Source organism: Triturus cristatus, chromosome 5_1 (genome assembly GCF_964204655.1).
Source record: "Triturus cristatus chromosome 5_1, aTriCri1.1, whole genome shotgun sequence".
In the NCBI taxonomy this organism is placed as follows: Eukaryota; Metazoa; Chordata; class Amphibia; order Caudata; family Salamandridae; genus Triturus; species Triturus cristatus.
In genome coordinates this window covers 271508148-271525540 of record NC_140587.1, presented here as the reverse complement: position 1 = coordinate 271525540, position 17393 = coordinate 271508148, and the positions used below count along the sequence as shown (strand labels likewise).

The 17393-nt window shown below is 44.9% G+C and overlaps 1 protein-coding gene across 2 annotated transcripts in view; it reads right to left on the bottom strand.

The window, feature by feature from the left end:
• The window catches only part of ADCY8 (adenylate cyclase 8), a 1038851-nt gene that overhangs the window by 43589 nt on the left and 977869 nt on the right, over positions 1–17393 (bottom strand). For both annotated transcript variants that reach the window (XM_085604917.1, XM_085604918.1), the window contains one exon: positions 1723–1869. In XM_085604917.1, coding sequence (XP_085461043.1) covers positions 1723–1869 — 147 coding nt within the window. The remainder of the gene's footprint in view (positions 1–1722; positions 1870–17393) is intronic.

Genomic DNA, 17393 nt, shown 5'->3' with positions numbered 1-17393 from the left:
AGGAAAAAACGAGGAGGAATAAAAATATGTCTCCTCCTAATGCCTGCTTTGGGGAGATGTAACGTTTTGGCGCTGGATGGGTTTACGTGATTAAGTAAATCTGGGGCAGCATCAAAATACGCAGAGTAAGGCAAGCAGCGACTTGCGCTGCTTTGTCTTACTCCATATCTATGAGGCCATGAAAAGTCACGCAGAGTGGCTTTGCATTGTCTGATATATATGATTGAGAGGCTTGTGCGGCCAGATTGTCAAAAAAGTGACGCTCTCGCGGCCCAAGCCTCTCATAAATAAGTCACCCAGTGTGTATGAGTTAAAATGTATTTATCTGTGCTTTTCCAGTCAAAAACGATTCAGGTTCATTTCATAAAGCATCGAATAATATAGCACGCTTTTTACAAAACACTCATTAACCCACTTGTCACATTTCAGAGCAAGGTGAATAACAACTGCTGCAAACAGCCTGTGTCATGGTACTCAACTGGCTGCCCTTAGAAAAATGAAAGGCAGAGTGAGCCTTGCTGAGATTCAAACTCGGGACCTGCACTTTCTAAAGTAGCAAGCATTCAACTCACTGAGCCATCCTGTCCTCTCAGTATAGCAGCACTGTTACCCTGTTATATGTGGGACAGGCCGAGGAACTGTTGTACATGCTATTAACAGCTCGAGAAAAAGAATATCCATGGAGATGTAGTACAAATTCATTTTGTGCACTTTCACCCTTTAATAAATAAACTTTCAAGGAGAAGCCAACCAGCTGACCACACAGGTCTGCTACAGACATTTTTGAAACTGTCTTTATTTGAAGAACTATATTACGGGAGCCAGCTTTTGTCTTGACCACTATTTAGTTTCAACTCTACCTGCAGGCAACAACAGAGAGCATGAGTGCAACCTTTCCTGACACAGGTCTCAACAATAGAACGGTGTGACATAGTAATTTTTTGGCATTCTCTTGCAGTACTGTTCTTAGGAAAAAGTCCAGATACAGAACACCTGTAAGATGAACACGGTGCTGAAACATGAATATGCAACAAGAAATGACTGCACAGTGTAACTTATCTGAAGAAATTTTGTGAGATATAAACATAGAAACCAAAATAGCCCACCATATTTTTGTCTTTTAAAGGTTTTTGTAAGTTTATAAGATGCAGCCATTCAGCACACTGGTATTTATTCCATTTTTATGCCCCCCTTCAATTGTACATTATCCACACAAAAAAGCATTTCTAAGATGTGACTGAACATGACAAAAAGGCAGAGGCATCGCAGCATCTATTTTGAGCGCCACTTTGGTTAAAAATATTTTGAAAATAGAGCTTTAAATGTCATTCTGTTCAGTTGCTGTCACGTTTTGCCTTACAAAGTACAGGCGATACTGGAGACAAGCTCCTTTGCCAATCACCACTGCTGGATGCTTAACTACACAAAACTACTGATACACAACATGAAAGACACTTGAAACAATCAATGACTTGAGGTGGCTGACCCAAAACTGACTCTCTGTGCATTTGTGTGCATTGATGAAATGAGGTATGGTGTCTGTTGCCAGATGTTGAATAGCCACACAGATGTTTCTTTAAGCCCGCATTCAAACTTGGTGGCCACGAGTTACATTGCTGTGTAAATTCCCTCTGCCATGTACAGTATGTAATTTCCATCCTGTGGTCACTGCACTGAAGGTCACACTGTTTGGGTATAAATATTCCACTAAATACCTCTTACCTCATCAAAGTCAGCAATTATTTCATTCAGCAAACGAAGACATTCCACTCCTTGGTTATTCATTTCAGTCTGGGAGTAGAAGTCTGCAAATCCTGGGATTGAGGCAAACATCACACCAACTGCGTCGTATGACTGGGAGTACAACTCCTAGAAAGGTAGAGATATAGAAGATTCAACCAATTTTAAGACACAGGGAGCTCAGGATTTATCATTTATGAGTGTGGGATTTCTTGTTTATGTGAATACCGCGTCCTAGGTCCTTCTAGCAACCCAGTGCATTCTAAGAGTTGTCAGTCCTACTTTTTTTTTGTTTAAATCATTTTTATTAACATTTTTCTTTTGCACATCATTAGGAAGGCATACAGTCAGATCAGCGCTCATATAGCGGGTATGAAAGGAGAGAAAAGAGATTGCCAGTAACATGATGTACAGTAATCAACAGTATCAGGAAAACAGGGATGTAAAGGCATGAAGAGCACACCAGACCGGAAGGCAATATCCCAAATAAAGACAGAGCAGTACTGACAAAGTCCATAGCACCGGGTAGCATGCGAGTAGCGCAGGTATGGTGCAGTTCAAACGTAACCGGGGACATAGGGTACAACAAAATGAGGACAACATAAGCGAAGGAAGGGTAAGGGAGAGTCGCTTCAAGACCTTCTGCCACATCCGGTGTAGTTGGGGGGGCCAAGGGCCACTAAGAGCCAGTGACAGTGGGGCACCGAGGTAGAGGGGCTAACTCAGTGCAGGCGTCGGTTTCAGTCTGCAAGAGTTGGCAGTCCTACTTGACCTCAATTGAGATGGCAGTTCTACTTTACCACAACTGCAGTGACTTTTTTGATCTAAGATTTATATGAAAAACTGGACAGGAATGTGTGCCTCTCATAACCCTGAATCATATGGATACATTGAACAAAACAATATCTGAAACAATAAGTTTATTTGGCGTACAGTCAAGTTTACAATGAGCGGTGAAAGGGGAGCTTTCAACATGACATGGCTGATATATTTTTTTCATTGTTTGGACACTATAAAACCTGTATGCCAAACTATGGAAGGGTGACTGTATTTTACTGCAGACCTGGTACTCCCACCGCTTTGCTCCAGGCGCCCTGGAACTATATCAGTTAGCTTTTAAAGCTAAACATTATGTAATGGAAATACACACATACACAGATATACTATCAGGGACCCTGAGACCTACCTGTTATCCTTACTTCGTGATGTGGTCAGTTTCAGAGCGCTCTCTGGTGTCGCAATCAATTGGAACAAGTCTGAAAGCTTCCCCGTGACGGATACCGCAGCCTCTTGTCCCCTGCACTTTCCTTTAAAATGGTGTACAGGCCCACCCAGATACCTCCATCTCAATCATCAAAGTGCCAAAATTGTACGCCTGAACTGTGGTCACGTAATAGATTAGCATCCCAAATACTGCAATGGATTAAACTTCCACTATCCATAGCGGGGAGAATAGCAATCATAAAAATGGTGGTACTACCCAGTTTTTATATTTATTCCTCGACATCCAGATAGTCCTGTCTAATGCCTTTTGCAACACTTCACGTGGCATGCTAATGATCTTGGTATGTGCTGGCAAGCAACCCAGAGTCAACTGGCAAACCTTGACCCTGCCATGTGAATGTGGAGGGTTTAATGTCCCAGATTTTTACCTCTATGATTTAGTGCCGCAAGCACACTTCCCATCCCACTGGTTTTATTATCGTATGCAATTTCTGAAGCTGAACTGGTCGCAGGCCCATCCATACTCACTCTCCACAATTATGCCATGAGGCCTACCTAGAAATGCTACTGAAATTCAAATGCTTCCAACTCCATGTTGGGCTTGGACTAGACTCTCACGGTATCTTTTAGTTATTTATATTCGCCACATGTCGCTCTCGCTGACAATCCCTGGCTGCCAATAACCACTGAAGCCCTCACCAGATGCACTTTATCCACATGCCGACTATTCGAGCTGGGTGGCAGCGGATGCCGAAGTACACTCCGCCACTTCACTAGTGGAAAGGTATAATGTGACATACATGGACAGATTCATATTACATCAACTGCGCAATACAGTCCGCACTGCGGTCCTGACCGTCACTCCCCCGTCAGAACCGCCCGATTTTCCATTATTATCACTGGTCATTACAACCCCGGACGGTTCCCACTTGGTCTTGCAACTATATCATGCAGCTCTCTCACGGAAGCCTGCTGTAGATAGGGGTGCACGAGCAGCGTGGGAGAGAGATCTGGGTAGCCCAATACCGGATACGACAAGGTAATTCTGCTGTGAACAAACCAGATTGATCTCAAGTAATCACAGGTGTAAAACTCCAACATTTCAAATATTTACATCGCGCCTACACTACCTCTCATTTACTGGCCAAGTTTGACACCACAAAATCATATTGCTGTTCTAGATGTGCCACGGTTTATGCAGATTTTTCACATCTTGCGTGGAACTGTGCGCCGATACTAGCCTTTTGGGAAGAGGTGTTTCACACTTTGTCACAAATGATTGAAAACAAGCTAGGTCCATCCCCGCTTATGGTGCTGCTGGGATATGTCAAAACACGCCCGGTAGGGATTCGGCATTATGCCGCCATTGCGCTTCTCTTACCGAAGCGACAGGTATCTTTGCATTGGGGTCACACATCAGTCCGACAGTCGAGGGCTGGATCCGAGACCTAGTCTGTTGTGATACGATGAGTGATACTTACGCAACTCTACAGCCACCCACTCCTAGGCCTAAAAACATATGACATCAACTGCGTAATTACCTATTACTCTTCCTGCCTGATGATGGGATACCTGCCAGCGCCTGTGGCTCACTCGGAACCAGGGCGAGTACTCCGGATCACACAAGGTAGCTCCTAAACCCCACTATAGCATATATGATAAGAATCCTCATTGTAGCATCCCCCCGGTGTTGGGTCGCTTTCTGTATATTTTACCCTGCTTATGTTGTTATTATTGAGCTCACCGCACCATTGGTTAATCTTCTCAACCTCTCACTGCTTTCTCATTAGTATTGTCTATCAATGTACAGGCCTATAGTTCTTTTTCTTTGTTTTTACACGAATGTGCAAACAGACTACACGTTTCTGGTTGCCATCATTTCCTCCCTTGTGTATTCTGTTTTTATGTAATGGTTTTGTATTGTTTGTTCCTTCATCAAAAATCAATAAAGATGAATAGCAAAAAAAATATCCCCAGAAATACTAAGCACAACACATACACAGATATTTAAGCTTACAGATCAGATCTAGAATTATAAACATCACACATATTTCCCTTTAAACATAAAAACGCCTATATCCCCTCCCAGTGACACATTCATTGTAACACAATAAATATATGCATTTAAGATAAATAATATAGTAAGGAATGTATACAGCACAAATCTTATATCCAATACTACTTAGTGGATAATTACATTTAGATTGATACTGGGTTCTCCAGATGAAAAGATCGCGCAATGGTATACCCAAATATACTTTTGCGAATATATATTTCATGCTGGTGAGTATCTCCCTCCTTTGATCCTGTTACTCCATCAGTCTTCTTCCCAGGATTGCTCACCCTGTGACAGTCATTTTCATCCATTAGCCCTGCTTAGTTTTTTGCTTTACCACTCTTGTATTCTTTATGACCTTGAAACCTTGTGTTATGTTCACCTCTGCATTTAGATAATCTACTGATATGCCAGTCGCTCAGTCTCTACCATAGCTCAGTTTAACAGCATTGGTAAAAATCTCTACCTCATAATGGTTTTGTAAACTCACTCTCTCCTTTCCAAACTCTACCCTGTTTCTTAAGCTGTACTCTGTCTCCCGTTACCAAAACCACATATTTTTCTCCTTGCCTTCTATTATACAATTTCATATACATACCATGTGCTTGCTTTCTTGATATTTACCTTTTCTACTTTCTCGCCAATTTACCCTCCAACTCCCAACTCTGGTTATATTTGCTATAAGGAGTTCTCCCATGCATAATAGTAGAGGGGCTGTATCCTGTGAGAGAGATCTTACATAACCACATCATCTCCTTCAGTTTAAAAAAACTAATTATAGTTCCTCCTTTCAGGCAATTGCCACATACCTTTTACTACTCTATTGAATGTCTCAACTTCTCTATTACCTTCCGGATGATATACTGATGTGAATTTATGTTCAACGCCTCTTTCAGGATTCCTCAAACGTCCCGGCAGTAAATTGGATTCCAATATCTGTAATTACCATCCTTGAAAAAAATCATCCTAAAACTTCACAATAGCCTCATTATTAGATCTACACACCCAACAAGACCAACTTCCAGCCATTTAGTGAACAAATCCACTACTATAAATATGCTGTTACCATTTTCTTCCATCACAGCTTCTCCAATTGTTTCCCACATCATATTAAGGCATTTCACAGGACATAAAGGAGGTTTAAGTGTACCCTGTGACTTGTCAGCGCCTTCATATTCAATGCAATCTCGTACTTGCCACTCCATCTCTTGATCTATTCTGGGCCACCAATATAACTCTGTTACCCTTTTTCACTCTTCACAGTCTCTAATTGCCCATCATGACAGGTGTCCAGTTTACTTCCAGTTTGCTTCTCCTTAATTGGGTAGGAGGAACAATTTGTGTCCCCCTTAGTATGTTACCCTCTTCCACTGAAAGGTCCTGACAAACTTCCCAAAAACTGTGCAGTTTTTTTCAATTCAGGTTTCTGTGGTCAAAACCACCTCACATATTCGCACACACATTTCAAATAAATATAATTATAGTCCAATAGTCTCATAGAAAAGAAAGCTACACAAATTCAAGACCCTAAAACAACAGCCAGAGTCTCCTTCTATAAAATGTAGTGTCATTCCTCAGAGGGTGATAATGCTCTCAACGTGAATGCAAATGTTACACTTGGCTCCTTCTGAGTAGATTGTTTCAATTCCACAACTTACGTCTGTGGTTACAATACAATTCAAGGAAGGGTTAAAACCTTGCAAAGTCCTTGCCGAATAAATATCAGATTTCATTTTGACAAAGTCTTTTTGGTGACAATCTGATCAGTCAAATCTCAACTTGTTTTTTTCAACAATTGTCTCATTTTATCAAAATATTTCATACAATTTGGCATACAATTCAACCAACGCTAACAAAGATCTCAGCTCTTTCTTCTTAGATGGAAGTGGAGCATCTTTGATGGCTCTCACCAATGCTTGTCTGGGTTTAATACCCTCGAACCTCAGCTCAAGTCCCAAATAATTCAAACTCTGTAATGCAGATTTGCAATTGGCTGTATTAAGCTGTCAACCAATTCATTTTTGCAATGTTAAACACTTCTCTAAGATGTTAATCATGTTGCTTCTTGTTCTCCCCCCATAAAAGCATATCATTCTGGAAATACATGACACTTTTAACTGACTCAATCTTCTCTGTCCTATTCTAAATTTTCAGAACTTCCCGACCCAATTTGTTTCCTTCTTTTCAGGAGTTATCTCATCATCTATAGTCTCCAAGTAGTTGATGTAGTATTACTTCTGTTCCTGCCAGTTTAACAATGAATCTCCAGAGATGGTAAAGAAAGGTAAAGAAGGAGTCAAGGTGTATATTTGTGCAGCAAACGTTATTAAACTGAGTGAGGAGTTGGTGTATCAGGATTGTCAGTAAAACATACAGGTGTATTTAGTATCAAGTGGATACCACAATATATGTTTCCTTTTTAAAAAAAAAAAATGTTTTCTTACATACAAAAGATATGGCAGATCATAATTAACAGTTAGCGTTAAATTTTAACAGCACGTAGCCCAAAAGCAACATCAGAAGAGAGAAAAAAAACAAGAAAAAAGCAGTGAAAAAGGTAGTATTTAAAGAAATAAGAGGAGAAGAAAGAGAGGACCAAAGAGGGAAAAACATATGAAGACAAATTCATCCTATCCAATCCGTAATAGGGGCCCAGATTTTCTGGCCGATCTCACGTCTTCTTCGTATTTTTAGTCTATATACTGCTGATTCTATACTATATATGGCCAGCAATCGGGCCCTCCAGTTTATAAATGTAGGTGGGTCAGGGCATATCCATTGAGAAGTAATAACCACGCTAAAAACAGACATAGCAATAAGCAAAAAGCCTTCTTCGGCTTTACTTCGCACTGCCGAATTTTGCATCTGATCGACCCCCAAGATCACTAAAGTGGGTGTTAAAGTCAGGGATTTTTCGGTAATCTGGACAAGAAAAGATTCAATATCTTGAATATATTGGGCCAGTTTAGAGCAGGAATAAAACATGTGAATCGTGTCAGCAGCAGGGGTTCCACATCTGCTGCACGAATTCCCACGATAACTGGACCATTTCGAAATTTTCCCGGGAGTATAATATAAGTCGAAAACTGACATATAGTGTTGGGCCCTGAGACTACCAGTTATTAAGGTCTGGTTAGCCAGCTCAAGAGAGATTGCCAGATCAGTTCCTCTTGTCCAAATTTCCTATCCCACTTATCATTTTGGGTGCTTAAATCATCAGGCAGGTCAGAGATAAGTGTTTGGTAAATCAGCCCAATCCTAGATCTTTTCTCTATAAGCCCTACAAGAAGGATTTTCTCAAATTTAACTACTCTTAAGGTTGCTATCTTTGATAGATAGCTCCTAATTTGTAGGAACTTAAAAAAATGCCTAGTAGGGAGCCCATACTTGTCCTTGAGGTCAGAAAAAGAAACAAATTGACCCTCAGAAAAGAATTCGCCCAGTGCGTTAACCCCTAGATTAACCCAGCTGAAGGTGATTGAATCCAGAAAAATTGAGGGCAATAAACCATATGACAAAATGTGTGTTAACATTAGGTATGCCAAAGCATCATCGAACCTTTTTCCAAACAGAATACACTGATTGAATAACTTTGAATTTAGTTTTCTTATAATAACTTGGTTCAACTTTTCTGACTAAACAATTACGTGCATCCTCTCCGAGTAAAATTTCAAAAATTGTAGGTCTGGCAAATTCAGGCACCACTTCCTTACCCCCAGATAATAGTGGTCCCATTTGCTGTAAAAGTGCGGCCCAGTGGTATAGCATTAGAGAAGGTAAGCCCCACCCACCTCTTAATCTAGGAAATATTAGCCATTTAGAAGCCCTTCTGGCTTTGTGATTGCCCCAGAAAAATCTTAAGCAAGCCCTTTCTGCACTAGAGATGAATTGCAATGGAAATTCGATAGGGATGGTCCTGAATAAGTATAAACATTTCGGGAATATAGACATTTTTAAAACATTGGAGCAACCATTAAGTGAGAGGTGCAAGTGGTCTAATCTCTCAAGAGTCTGATTCACTTCTTTAATGATAGGTAATATGTTGATTTCTGGTATCTTCTCTACTAAAGGGGTGGTCTTCACCCCCAAATAAGTTGCAACTGCAGCTATTGGGAGTCCTACAGGTCTTGCAACATCTGAATGTATGACTTGGGTTTTGTCGACATTAAGACGATAGCCAGAGACTGCACCAAATTGCTTAGCTATATCATAGACTGCTGGGAGAGCCAGACAGACGTCCTTTGTGAAGACGGCGACATCGTCGGCATAAGCTAAAGTTTTGTAAGCCACACCATTAACAATGACCACCTGTATCAGTATATTGTTATCCAATTTACTCAAGAGGGGGTCAATATGAATTGAAAATAAAAGCGGAGAGCAGGGACACCCTTGACGGGTTCCTCTGCTAATCGAAAAGGAGCGCGACTCTTGTCCTTAGATACGTACAGAGGCCTCTGGGGAGATGTATAAAGCTTATATGGCTGTGATAAACTCCTGCTGGAAGCCCTTAATTTTTAGCAGTTGCCATAAGAAGCCCCAGGAGACCCTGTCAAACGCCTTTTCGGCGTCCAACAGGATCATTGCCAAAGGTTGTTTGCAAACCTGAGCCCAATCAAATAACGCAATTGCCCGTCTGATATGATCTGATGTATCACGGCCAGGCACAAAACCGTGCTGGGGAATAGAGACTAGGGGAGCAATGACCTTTCCTAATCTAAGTGCGATGATTTTAGCAAAGATTTTACTATCAGCACAAATTAGGGAGATTGGTCGATAAGAGGAGGGACTGACCTCTGGCTTGTCTTTCTTTGTAAAAACTACGATGGTGGTCTTATGCCATGAGTCAGGAGTCCTGCCATTCTGGGCAAGTGCAAACAGGGATTCCAGCTCCCCTAATAGAGTATGCCTAAATGTTCGATAGAATTCGAGGGGTAGTGAGTCAGGACCGGCGGCCTTCCCCGCTGCCAATGAGGCGCTTGCTAGTTCCAACTCTTCCCTAGTTATCGGGGAGGAAAGTGCTTCTGACTGTTCCGGTGTAACCTTAGATGTTGTATAGTCACACAGAAATTCCTGACCCGGTTGAACTACATCATCCTCTTCCGTGTCTGAAGCGTAGAGCGTCCTATAAAACTCTTGAAACACCTCCAGCACCTTGCCCGGTTGATCCTGAATCTGGTCTTTTTTATCTTTAATACAGCTTATTCGATTCAAGACTCCCTTATACTGTAGTTTTTAGCCAAGAGTCTGCCTGTATTTTCCCCAAACTCATAGATGTCCGATTTATACTGAATAAACTTAGCAGCAAGTTCCCCCCCGAAATGTTGGTGTATTCTGTTTCTAACAATAGCTATCTGACATTGACATTTCTCTTTTTGGACCTGATCATGCATTGAAAGAGAAAATTGCCTCTAAGGATTATTTTTGTGTAGGAAGTTATTCCTTCCTGCACAAAAACAATCCTGCCTGTAACGCAAGCTGCCTTTCAACATGGTGCAAAGGTGCCTGCATTGGCACTAAGCGGCACACACTGTGGCAGCTCTAAGAGGGTACAGAAGTGCATCAAATCTTAGTAGATATTGTACATTCTGCTTTATCAGTTTCACGCGACACAGCTCAACAACGTTTATTGCTGCCCTGTGTTGTGTGCATCTTAGCCAAGTGAAAGACACTGAAGGGCAACTGCTCCTATGGAAGGAAACCAGCCCATTAGGCTATGGATTGCATAGGAGGAGAGATAGATGAGTGGAGATGGCTGTATCTAAAATAGATAGGTCTCAAGGTGGATATTATTGTTAGTGGAGAAGTTCCTAAAATTTGAAGAGTTGTCCTCACACTTCTGTTAAGCAGTCATGCTTCATCATAGGGTGTTTTTGCTCCTCATGCGGTTGAGGCTGCAGTTCCTCAAGGGCCCTGCAAGAGGGCTCTTTCGCGGAGATCTTCTAAAAGGAGAACGCTGTAGTGGTGAGTGTGCATGTGTGGGGTAAGTGCAAGGGTGGGTTAAAAATGCTGTGATGGTGCCCCAAAAGGTAGTTTATTCCTGGGTACGCCCGGTATGACTAAAAACAGAAAAACAAACTTTGACCTTCCGCTAATGAGGAAGTGTAGTCTGGTTTTAAGAGAGTGAATAGTGATAGAGGTCATTGGATCTGCCAAGTACCACACATCTGGGGTTAGACTAACGCATTTTAGTGTGGTGGATTACATCACTGCACTAAAATGCGTAGTCACACATTATAATAACACCTGAACACCACCTGAGTGTACTGCCAGGGCAGAGGCACAAGCTGGGACTTGACCAAGATTGAACAGCGGGGCAAGTGTTGTCGTCAGCGACATGTGCATTGCACACTCTGTGCTGCAGACAAGTCTCGTCGAGGCCCACACACTTAATGTCTTATTAAATTTGAGACTTCCTTACACAAGATTTAAGCAGCCTGGAGGCAGTTCGACTAGACCCTCATTGAGGTATACCGTGGTGGGATGATTCAACCACAGCATCCTCGGAGGCCGTACCGTGGCTCTTGGCCTGCCTACATCCTATCTGGAGTCTGTCCACATATAGATAATTGTCTCTGGCAGTGCCCATGTGAATTCAGGAGGCGCCTTAAGTTGTCTGTTTTTGTTTTCCGGCATATGGCGCCACTCCACCAGTATTGTCACCATTGACCTTTTCTGTATGGTGCCAACGAGCAGATGATTCTTGGGCCAAACCAGTTTTTGTTTTTAACCTCGTGTGTGACTCCAGCCACCAGAGTGGGGCTCTGGCATATCCAGGTACTGCCAGTGCATTTGTGGGTGTGAAGCACCACTGTGTCAAACTGTCTGCCAGCTAGGCTCAAGGGTCCGGTTGTCGCAGTCTGGAAGCTTTGAATTAATAACTGCTGGCCTAGGACCCCAGGAAGGAATTGCTGCTGCCAGGATCCACACATCGAAATGGCAGTGAACATCTCAATTTGTGTCCTCCTCGACACGTGCTGTCATGTTGGGAGGAAAGTGTGGGTCAGAGGGGTAAGCTGTTTGTATGCAGTGGTCAGTGAAAACTTGATAGGTCTTACTGTGTTTTTTAAAAGACACACAGCACCAGCCTGCTCTGAACTTAGCAACATTCCATGACATGAGCTCTCACCCCTACTTCTGTAGTACTGCAGACTGACAGAAGAGCAGCTCTGTGCCAGCCTACCCTCACTTTGGACAGGTAACTTTCACTCAAAGGCAGGTATTATTTTTCCAAGCACTGCCCGTGACTAAGTGAGTTGGTAAGTCAAAAGAAAACTCTAATGATTAAGGTTCCCACTTCTTTCTAGTGGCAGTTGCCAAAAAGTAGTGCAGAGTGTTAATGTGCCTGTTGCAAAGAACATGCACCATGCATATCACAAAACTGTGTTTTTGCAGATAGCTCAGTGGGCTACTATTTTTGTCACAGACATCCTTTTGTTACATGGGGATTCAGCCCCACCTGGCGCTGAGCTGGGGTGGGGTGCTGTGAGTACAAATAACGTATAAGTTTGAAAGTACCTGCTGCAGAGTAACTTATGTATCCAGCAATTTTCAGGCAGCCATAAAAATGTCAGAAATAACCCTAGTGATTAATTTACTTGCTGGAAAGAGATTGGTGTTTTGTCCTGTGGCTGTTTTGACTCCCCATAAAGTAGTTCAGAGGGTTAATATGACTGCTGCAGGCAATGTGTACCAACATATCACAGAACTGTATGCAATGTGAATAGCTCTGTGGATTACTCCTTTTATCACGGGGCACTAGGTTAGAGTCCTTCCATTTCAGGTGCTTTGTAGCAGTTTAAAGACCTTAGAGTTTCTCCTTGCTCAAATTGGTGTATTTGTGATATGGATCTATTTCCATTGACTTCATTGTTTGATTATACTTGTGAGAAAGTGCCACTCTAAGGGGTATATTCACAAGAACGTGTGCTAAACATCTCCAAAAAATGCTAACGCAACTTACACATCGCAGCCTATCGCTGCACAATAACCCCGTGTCAATGTGGAATTCACAACAAGGCAGTACCATGCGATAGTCTTCCGAAACTGCGGCCAATGTCCGCGATACAACCACCTCGATGGAGATAAGAACACAAACCTCAATGCGAAAAAACATGTGATGGGCCAAAGCGGGATGAGGAAATCAGCGATAAGCAGCGCCGGGCCTGCAATACACACATGGCAGGTGGGAAAAATCACTATAAAAGTAGAAAAAAACTCAAACACAAACTGACCAACACCCAAGCACCATGGAGGCAGCCAGAGCAGGCGCAGAGGGCGAGTGCAACCCCACAAGCATCCCAGACGACCAGCCTGGGACCTCGGGGACAGGGAAGGGCAAGGACAAGAAGAAGAGGAAGACGAAGTTCAGTCCACAGGAAAACAGGATCCTAGTCACAGAGGTGATGCAACACCATCAACAACTGTTCGTCACCTCCAACGTGTCATTGGGCACCAAAAATGGAATATGGCGGGACATTGTGGACAAGGTGAATGCTGTCGGAGAGCATGGATTGACATCAAGCGGAAGACCAAGGAGAAACTCGCAGTCAACCAGAAGGCAGCAATGCAGTCTGGAGGTGGTAGCCCAGCGCCACAGCTCGAGCTGGATGACATGGAGGAGCTGGTGTCGTCAGTCATCAGTGTAGAGTATGTGGCCGGAGTCGGGGGACCGGACACTGCTCGACAGGACACAACACAATCACAACAGGGTGAGTGACCACCAGGTACTGGGGGGGCGGGTGGAGAGGGTCACAATGGCACACATGCACAATCAAGCAGAGCACAGTGCACACCCACAATGACTCTGGGTCATGGCCCTGATCTACAGACTGTCACAATGTACAATGCCATGCTGTCTGAATGTCAACATGTACCATGCGGCTACATACATGTGGACACATTGTAATACACCATCCCCCCTTCAAATTGCAGGGGCGCCGTCAACACCTCCTGAAGAGCAGTCCCAGCCACTATTCACTGATGATGAGGAGGACACCCCAGCACCAACACCCAAGTCCTCTAAGACATCATTGACATCATCCGCAACTCATCTCCAGGATTAGGGCAGCCCAGCTGCATCGAGGAGGCCCCACCCACTAACCAAACCACCCAGCAGGAGGCACCCACAGCCCCGGCAGTCACCCAAGACCCCCAGGAACAACACATGGCCTTCCAACCCCATGTGCTGGAGTGCCAGAGGGAGACGGCTGAGCAGGTGCGGGTGGAGTTTGCCATCATGGCTACCAAACAGGACGCCATCCTTGGATGTCTAGGTCCCATCAGAGACCAGCTCCAGTCCCTAACGGACACCCACGGCCCGCTCCATGGTCTCCAACGAGCCCTGACTGACATCGCTGGAGTCATGACGTGGAGAGAAGAACACCTGTCCGCTCAGAGTGGCTCCAGCGATGACAGCCGTGAGCTAGCACACATGCGGAGGCTCATGGAGGATATGGTGCGGATGGAGGCGGAAAGGATGGTAGCCACCGCTGCACATCAGCGGAATGTAGCTGGGATCTACCATGCCCTGCAGATCCTCATCATGGCATTGCTGCCAAAAGGCGTGATGCTGATGAATGCTGCTGCCCCCACACCATCCACATATCCGCCCCCTGGTGTGTCAGTGCCTCACAGTGCGGCAGGAGTATCCACTTCGGCACCTGATGTGTCACTGCCACACAGTGCGGTCGACAACTCTCCTCTGGCCCCTGATGTGTCAGTGGCACACAGTGCCGCAGCCGGTACTTCAACATCCACAGGCAGGGCAGAGCACACATGCGAGGATGAGGACGTGGATGGGTTTGTGTTCAGAAGTAGGCACAAGCATTCATTTTTCGCCACCTTACCTGTTTCTGCTTGGTGCCGCACATGGCCCCATGACCTTCCAGTGACCCCCGATACACTCCACTGCACTCATCTTGGACCGCGACATGGATTGCCATATCCTGTCTGATGACCAATGACACAGCGACCAGACTGCGGGATGTACCCTTCCTCTTCCGCAGTACTTGTTATCCACGGATGGACTCTGGCTGGCTCTCCACATGCCCATATTGTGTAGTGTGTTCGGCATGGCCCTGTACCGCTCCAGCTGCAAATCTCCACTGGATGTGCAATAAACATCCAGTAACACACTGCTGTGTCATGTCTTTCATCATTCATGTATGAATGTGTGGATGAATGTAGGGACAGGGATTTCCCTTACATCAATGATGCTCATCTAGTGGGATGCCAGTCACAGTGTGTTATATTGCTTATCGTGTTCCAGGTGCCGTGGACACTACAACCGGGACACACGCATTAGTCACTTCCTTGTCCAGACATGGACTGAACCACACCCAGAGCCCCGAGTCATTTTTGAAAGCCCTGCGCAGGTCTGGCGTATTCCAGGCCAGACCACTACGCTTACACTCTAAGGGGGGCCCACATAGCTACCTGTCGCAGGCGTACTCGCTGATGGTGTGCAGGTCACTGGTCTAGTTGTCAGCATGTCACGGCCACTCCCTGAGGGCAGGTTTGCACACACCACACCTATCCGGCACAGGCAACACAGGCCATGGTACCCCACAAATATAAGGGGCAGACAATGTCACATTCCCCTGTGCCAGTGGTGACTAGATGACGGACACTCCACGGTTCTCAATCATACAGGGCCCATGAGTTGTTGCGCACAGGGTTAGTGGCACCCGAAGCCTTGCGGCTGTCACGGGCCTACCACCACGTGGCACTGACTCGGGTTGCACAGGGTTATTGGCACCGAAATAGCTGAGCGGGTGTGCAGCCTGCGATGATGACGTGTGCACTGATTTGGTCTCTGCCATTGATGACTCAGGACTCAGCGTCATGTGTGGGACCTGCTGGACCATGGGGTGGGTCCGCATGATGTGGACCATGCCATGGTGGTGGGACCAGGGCCTGGAGCTTGCACGGGCACGTGATGTACCCACTGGTGGACACACCAGCAGGTGAGCAGTGGGGCCTGGGTGTGCAGGGGTGGCGGTGTCTCTCTCTCTCTCCCTTCCTTTCCTTCTCTCTCTCTCACTCTCTCTCCCTTCCCTCTGTCTCTCTCTCGCTCTCTCTCCCTTCCTTTCCTTCCATCTCTTTCTCTCTCTGGCTTCCTTTCCTTCTCTGTTTCTCTGTGTCTCGCTCCTTTGATGTGCGCATGACACATGTCCTGATTTTGTGCTTTATTTTCCAGGCGGTGACGTCGAGTTTGTCCCTGACGGACCCAACAGGAGTCTTCCGCATTGGTGTTTTGTGTTGTATTTCAATAAAGTTTTTGGTTGTTACTTCAGTGCTGTGTGACTGTTTCTCGTTCTTCTGTCCACACGTGTGTTCTCATTTTGCCAATGTGCTTCACCATGAGCTACTTGTGGCCTTGTGTCGTGCACGGTATGTGTATGTCTGGGGGGGCGGGACGGGTCCTGGGGGTGGTGGCGGGCCTGGGGTGGTTGCGGTGGGTGTTGTGGCCCTCATGGGTATCCGTGTTGCATGCTCATTGTCTCCATGGCATCTGTGGGTCTTCCGGTTTGGCTCTTGGCTGGGCTCCCATTTATGCTGCAGGTAGTCGTCCTGCTTAACACCAGCAAAAGGCAGGTGTTGATTCCCTGCTGCTACCACGGCTTATCGCCTGTTTTTGGTTCGCTTTGCAGATCTGGCAGTTCGTTGTGAAAGTGGTGTTGTGTTTTTTTTGTGTTTTTGCACAGGAACGCCTACTCTGCATCTCATTAGGGTTAGTTGGTGGTGTCCACCGTGGGGATAACTTTTGGGGCATTTATCGCGGGAATACTGGCGTTGTCTGAAGTTTGCACCAGCTTGTGAATGGGGTGTTAAATCTATCTCCACTTTTGACTTTTGACATTAAGGTGGAGATAAATCAGAGATAAGTCCTTGTGAATATCCCCTTAAGTGTTACCCATTTGGTCGTTGAATATTATAAGTACACTGAAACCATGAAAATATCACACATAAGCAATCTGAAACCTTGGCAGCTATGTATCGCGAAGCATTAGATAAATATGCCCTGGAGTGCAGGGTGGTGAAAGAAAGCCGCATGGGGTGGAAGCAAGACTTGGCAGCCTTGGCGTTGACAGCTCTGTCATTCTTCAGTGACAGTGGCAGGCTCATGAGAAAAACTCTGAGCCTGCGCACTTACTTTTGATGTGAACAAAATAGGCAGTGCGTAGATTGCAGCACAGGTAACGTGACAGGTAATCAGAAGTGACGGACCTGAAGGAGGTTACTCCATGAGCACGCAGTTTATTCTCCTGAGTATGAGCCCGTGGGCAGCCCTCTGAGAGATGCCTTCACAGCCGTTTATCCCCAGCACTCACCGTCTAACAGCTGTATTCTATAAGTCTGACTGAAAGCTGCG